We start from the raw sequence: 6,613 nt of genomic DNA on the forward strand, positions 1-6,613 counted from the left end.
AAAACACACACAGCAGCTTTGGGTGGTTCCATGATGACTGAAAACACAACCGTGGGACGAACGAGTGACGAATCTCCGGGCAATGAATTTATTCCTCCCTCACCCATTGCCTTGCAAGTGTCAATTCATCATACTTCATGATACGTCTTCTGAACTGTCCACTTAATTTGAGGCCTGATGGGAGAGGGTGTGTCTTTTACTTGTTTGGAACATAGCCAAGTAGGGAATTCAAGAAGTGATGTTTCTGTGGATGCTCCAGAAGACCTTATCACACCATCGTAATGAACTCAATTCAGTGAGGTGAACTGCTACGGGACAAAAAGTATATATTTGTCAAGCAACCTCTTGATTTGACTTCCAAATGCAGTATCTGAGACCTGCATTTATAGTATTGACTGATGACCTATTTAGCTATCACTACATCACTGTTTCTTGACTAGACAAATATTTCCATGCGCCCTCTTCCTCTCTCTCTAGAACACATGCACGCTCACACACATGTACACACGTGCATTCAGGCATTCTTACTCTCGCTCTCTGTCTATCACCAACACACACAGAGACACACACACACACACACACACACACACACACACACACACACACACACACACACACACACACACACACACACACACACACACACCCACATTCATACGCATTCACACTACCTCATGAAAAAAGGAAGTTGTAGAGAATATAGAGAACATGCTTTAATCTAACCAGGCGGTCCAGCTGACATACTGTATCTTTGGAACAGAAAAAAGGGTAAGAGATATAGTCATAACATTCTCTATTACATAGTGATAACTTAATAATTCTGCAACAAATGAGTGAAAGATTTTTTTAAGTAACAGCTTAAGAGAGCAATAGTGGAGCGATGCAGATGAGCATATCTATTTCCCTGTCAGTTAAGTATTTTACATATCACGGTAGTACCACTTTCATGCATAAGCATGAATAAACGATGTATAGTTTACATTCTATTCATAAATGAGTATTTTCAAATGTATACTATTACTTATAAGCATTTATAATGATTTATTGATGACTACTACAAAGCTTATCCAAGATCATTAATTAATTGCTGGAGATGACAAAGATGTTGTAAGGAACTGAGGCAGAAGAACGTTGATATTCGGGGATCTGTATAACAGATAGATAGGAGGGTTGTTCCACGAATAGAGAGACATTTGTGTCCCTTTGATATTTTAATTCATTTGAACATAGGCCACATGGAAAATTCAATAAATATATATATTTGTATATGAATAATGACTTGCTAAAGTGCCAAAATGTATCATTTTGACATGCCCCTCTGTGCATCCTCTATGACTTCTAGGAAGATTTTTAACCACTTAACACCAGACCTTTTCCAGGGTTTTCACCATTATTGTAAAGCCCTAGTTGTGTTATTGCTTTGACAAAGTCATTTCTGAAGTTTATTATGTAATTCATGTGATTAGATGAATCACTAATCACATAAAAATAAATATTCTTAAGAATCCTGTCCCTCAATTTAAGGTCAACCTTGTTACGTGAACTGGCCTCCCTTTTTAATATGGTGCAACTTTTAAAAATAAAAAGCTGGATCTACTCTTTTCAGCCATTTTGTGGTGGAAAACTGAGCACGTAACACATCAACCCTGTCACCCATAGATAGACGGGCAAGAAATGTTTTAATGATTCAATTTTGGGAGGAATGGACAGCTATTTCAATACATCCTCTGTACAGACCATGAACTACACTGTGGGAAATGGTTCTGGGTCGGCCTCTTGCGGCTTGATGGAGATCTCCGCCCACCCATTCTTCACCGTAACCTACTCCCTGGTCTTCCTGGTGGGTGTGGTTCTCAACGGCTTCACGGTGCAGGTCTACTTCTGCCGAGCCCAGCGCCACCAATCCAGCGTGACAGTATATATGCAGAACCTGGCCGCAGCAGACTTCTTCCTCAGCCTGTGTCTGCCTCTCCGCATTGCCAACTACGCCACCCACAACTCGACCATCATGCGCCACGTGTACTGCAACTTTGGAGCCACGGCCTTCTACCTCAACATGTACGCCAGCATCCTCTTCATGGACTACATCGCAGCCAACAGGTATTTATTGATAACTGACAAGTCCATGTCTGTCAGCCTGTATGCCATGGATTTGGTTGTTCTGTCTGATAGCACAGGCAAGAGGTTCTATAAAGAGGGAAATAGCAGTGGAATAAATTCATGAGAATGCCCCTGCTAGCCAGCATAAATGGTCGAGACATTTTCCCATTGTTTCCAACAGATAATGTAGGTGTTGTGTATATATAATCTTTATCCATTTAATTATTTTGGGACTGTAAAGAGAAAAGGCCAGCTGACCCTATCAAATTCCTTTCCCATGTCCAGTGACACAACTACAGCAATCTTGTTTGATTTGGATATGTGAATCAAGTTGAATAGTATTCTTGTGATGCTGCGTAAGTGTCGTCAGTGCTAGCTACCCTTCAAATGTTTATTTTTTTGTTGTTGCAAATTTCACCTTCAAAAGGTGCACATTTCACTGACACCATTCAGGTTGGCAGCCATGTTCATGAATACAACATCAATAAGACTCAGTAATGAGTCAGTTCTCAATTCCTCTTACCCCTGCTATGCCATCCTACTGCCTACAGGTACATGAAGATCGTCCGTCCTCTGGAGACCCACACCCTGCAAACGGTGCGCGCTGCCCACTACATCTCCATGGCAACCTGGGTCGCCCTTCTGGCCTCATCATCTGCGTACCTGACCGTATCCCTCCTCACCACTTGGGGTGCAGATCTCATCCCCGGTACCATAGGCTGTGACTCCCTCCACAGCACCCAGCTTCTACTGCTCTACAAGATAATCCACAGTTTCTCGGCCGCCATCTTCCTCTTTGTTCTGTTTTCCCTCGTCTTCTTCTACTGGGGCACCATCCTCAGGCTGCGACAGGCGCAGCTGAACCAGCAGAGACATCCTTCCTGTGGATCCGGAAGGAACCTCAGCCGCTCCAAGAGAAACATGCTAGTACTGGTCACTGTGTTCTGCGTGTGCTTTGTGCCGTACCACCTGGTGCGCCTGCCCTACGCCTTCCTCCGGCCCTTCTTGCACAGGTGTTACTGGCATCAGGCCTTCTACTACATGAAGGAGCTGACAGTGCTGCTGTCAGTCCTCAATGCCTGCCTGGACCCACTCATCTACTTCATCTTCTGTAAGACCTTCAGGGCCCAGCTGGGCATGCAGAGGTGTCTCAGTATGACAATGGCACAGCCAGACAGTACAGCCCCACCGCCAGGAGCTGGGAGAATTAGCCAGGGGAACCTAACCACCCTGCCATGCACTCAGACAAGGGCGTCGTTCAGCATGTCGAGACGGGCCAGTGTAATTTAGGACACACCGCACTGCCCTCCTCTGGTACATTTTCTATCTACTAGAAATTATTTGAACTTTGTATTGGGGAAAAAAAGATAAACTGCCTAGAATGTCAATACTTCTTTTGGAGGCTGAAATGTGCTAATTTGATGTCTCTACTCAATACAGAATATGACATGGGTTACCTATGGGCATCCTTTGGTCTAGATAGAACATACATTTGCCTATTTGCCTTGTACTGCTATTTTGCCCTGCTGAGAGCCGAGACCTCAGACTTAAATTTTCCTGATAAACTCAGACGACAGCTTGACCTGACTGGCTATATGTAACCTGTGGTTTACCTTAGTGATTTAGATGGAGAAATATATTGTTTGGCTTTGTTTCTGTCCCCAACCTCTCTATTCAACCGACCTGCACACACACTCTTAATAAATGGCTCTAGCATTGTTGTTGACAAAAGTACAGTATTAATCATTGTGCGTTCAATCAATCAAATCATGGCAACACGTACAGCCAGATAAAACACCAAGGTTAGTGTCTGTGCACTTTGTGTCTTATGTATTTGTATCAAGCTCCAATAAATGATACACATTAGAAATGAGTACCTGTCATCATTTCCATGTGTGATCAAAAGCACAGATGAGGGAACAGAAATGACACTTCTCTATTGAGCACATCTTATTTCTGGTCATCAGTTCCTGTAGCAGATACAGACCGCCGAAACCCACCACAGAATTTCATGTCCTCAAAATGTAAAACCTTAAAAGCATAACATAATATAGCTAAAAGCTTTTTGTTTTTGTGTGGTATGAGGAAGGCTTTTACAAGAGGAAGTCCAACATACAGAATGCCAAAACAATATTGTAGCAAATAAACCTAAAAATAAAATATGCAATTAAAGTGCATCCTCTTTTAAAGTGTTAGATTACACCTCAGTTTCTAATGCTAAATAGACGTGTCAAATAGGACATTTCAACAAAAAATAGGATTATTTCAATCTACTGTACAAATGGTGAGATACTGTCAAGCAAACGTAATTCTTGGGTATAGTGGGATAAAAACAATTTTTTTTAAATGGTTAGATTGTTTACAAATTGGTGAGATTCAGAATGGAAATCTTTTTCTAGCTTCCTTTTACCGGTCACTGACTGTCTAGGATGTGTCGTCTGGGTGTATACGCTAAAGAAGTTGAACATGAAACTCATAGTGTTCACCACTTCCTGTACTCTCATTTTAAACAGACAGTGACTTCGGTGATTCAGCTGAAAACCAACAAACAGACACAACGGAGGAGTGACATTTAGAGTAAGGTTCTCATTATTTATTTTTTAAACAAGGTTAATAGGTGTTGTTCTAAGATCACTGCAGTACACTTATTTATGTTTTGCTGGCTGGTATGACCTAACCACATGCTGATTTTTTTGTCAGTCAAAGGTACATGTTGTGTTAGACTATCTACTCCCCAATTGATGATGACGCTTCCCACAAACTCCACCGATGACACCCTCCCTCAGTGCGTTGTCAATGACCAGATGGAGCCTTTCAGCGTGCTCTACATCCTGGTCTTTCTCATCAGCATGGCTGCCAACCTGGTGGCTCTGTGGGTGTTCATACACAGCTACAATGACAAGAAGAGCATCAATGTCTACCTGGTCAATCTCCTGACCGCTGACCTCCTGCTCACCCTGGCCCTGCCCTTCAAGGTGGCCAAAGACCTGGGTGTGGCGCCCTGGGGCTTCATGGTCTTCCACTGCCAGGTGAGCGCCGTGGTAGTCTACATCAGCATGTATGTGTCCATCTTCTTCCTCACCTTCGTCAGCATTGACTGCTACATGCAGATCAGGTATTATTATGGTTTTGAAAATGTCTTTTGAACTTATTTTAATGTTGTACTATTGTTAATTATTGTGTAAGGATTATTAGCATTTTTTTGGTTAAATGTTTTGCTAGAATTAGAGGCACTTTAAACAGTGATTGATTGATTTATTGATTGATTGACCAGCCAGAGCTCCAGAATGTTCCGTATACAAGAAGTGGGCTTCGCCAGGCTGATGTCAGTGACGGTGTGGCTACTTGTGCTCCTCATCATGGTGCCCAACATGGCCCTGCCCATCCAGGACGTCCCAGAGAGGAAGTTCCTGAGCTGCTCCAAGCTGAAGCAGGAGGTGGGACTCCACTGGCACGGCCTCGCAGTCTTCATCTGTACCATCCTGTTCCTCAACGCGTCCACGGCTGTCCTCGTCTCCAACGGTCTGGTGCTAAAGAGGTTGCTGGCGAGCAGGAATGACCCTGAACAGTGGCGCCATGCTCGCCGTGCAACCGTCAATGTTACAGTGGTGACGGCAGCGTACGTGGTGTGCTTCGTGCCATACCACGTGGTACGGACTCCCTATACGCTAGCCCAGACCGAGGTCATCACTCCAGACTGCCAGACCAAGAGGCACCTCTTCCTGGCCAAGGAGTCCACATTACTGCTGGTGGTGCTGCATCTCTGCCTGGACCCCGTGATCTACTACTACTTCTCCAAGGCATTCAGACAGAGGGTCAGGGAGGTGTTCAGGAGTAGGAGGAGCAGGCGGGATTCGAACACCAACCCAAGCCAGTGAAGACTTGAAGCTACAGCCAATAACTGCCAAGGAGTAGGAGAGAGAGAGAGGGGGTGACAGAGATAAAGAAACAGAGAATGACCGCCGTATGAAAAACATTTTACAAACCACTTTACAATAGAGTAGCCTATAGGCCTAGACAAAAATTATTCTTCGCTGTGAGGTGTTTTATGCAGTCCCATGATGTTGTGATGTGATGATTGTATTGTTTTACATTTCATTGTTGCATGATCACACTGAATTAAAGTAACAGATGATTGCTTCTGTTTTCTCTAAATTCCTGCATTTCAACACATTTTGACATAGTGCAGAGAAAAATGTCTAGTTTTATAATGGTATTCTACACATTTTGTCATTAGATTAAGAGAAAATGTTTCCGTTTTAAAGCTAATTTCCTGCAATTCTACACTTTTTTGTTATGGGGCAGGATCCCACCCCCTAAGTTTTATAGCTCATCTCATGCTTTTGTTCATATTTTGCTAGCACACGGTGTCCCTGACTAGCAAGCTAGCTAGTTAGCTAACACACAATGTCCCTCTAGCCTCTCACCTGCTGTGCTAGCGGGAGGCGGGGGCAACCGGTAGACAGTGTCCTTCTCCCACGCCTGTCTGGCATGATTTTCTCCAGTATGCAGC

General features: G+C 43.6%; 1 protein-coding gene across 4 annotated transcripts; it reads left to right on the forward strand.

The window, feature by feature from the left end:
* Positions 1-571: 571 nt before the first annotated feature.
* gpr171 (G protein-coupled receptor 171) lies at positions 572-6,238 on the forward strand. Of its 4 annotated transcripts, none has more exons than XM_064984165.1 (4): positions 579-768; positions 4,614-4,677; positions 4,801-5,129; positions 5,379-6,238. In XM_064984165.1, the coding sequence occupies exons 3-4, from the start codon at positions 4,842-4,844 to the stop codon at positions 5,976-5,978; spliced, it is 888 nt and encodes a 295-aa protein (XP_064840237.1). In that variant the 5' UTR covers positions 579-768; positions 4,614-4,677; positions 4,801-4,841; the 3' UTR covers positions 5,979-6,238. The 4 variants fall into 4 exon arrangements, with proteins under 4 accessions (XP_064840235.1, XP_064840237.1, XP_064840236.1 ...); XM_064984164.1 differs by having other exon boundaries at positions 580-768; positions 4,801-5,215; positions 5,375-6,238; XM_064984163.1 differs by lacking the exons at positions 4,614-4,677; positions 4,801-5,129; positions 5,379-6,238 and adding exons at positions 1,736-2,100; positions 2,652-4,583 and having other exon boundaries at positions 572-768.
* The last annotated feature ends 375 nt before the right edge of the window (positions 6,239-6,613 follow it).

The sequence above is a fragment of the Oncorhynchus masou genome, chromosome 13, assembly GCF_036934945.1.
Source record: "Oncorhynchus masou masou isolate Uvic2021 chromosome 13, UVic_Omas_1.1, whole genome shotgun sequence".
Lineage (NCBI taxonomy): Eukaryota > Metazoa > Chordata > Actinopteri > Salmoniformes > Salmonidae > Oncorhynchus > Oncorhynchus masou.

Excerpts from the sequence above, each read along its gene's own strand:
- gpr171 (XM_064984162.1), top strand. The coding sequence starts at position 1,703 with ATGGACAGCTATTTCAATACATCCTCTGTACAGACCATGAACTACACT. Across the intron at positions 2,101-2,651 it reads GACTACATCGCAGCCAACAG|GTACATGAAGATCGTCCGTC; the intron begins GTATTTATTGAT and ends TACTGCCTACAG.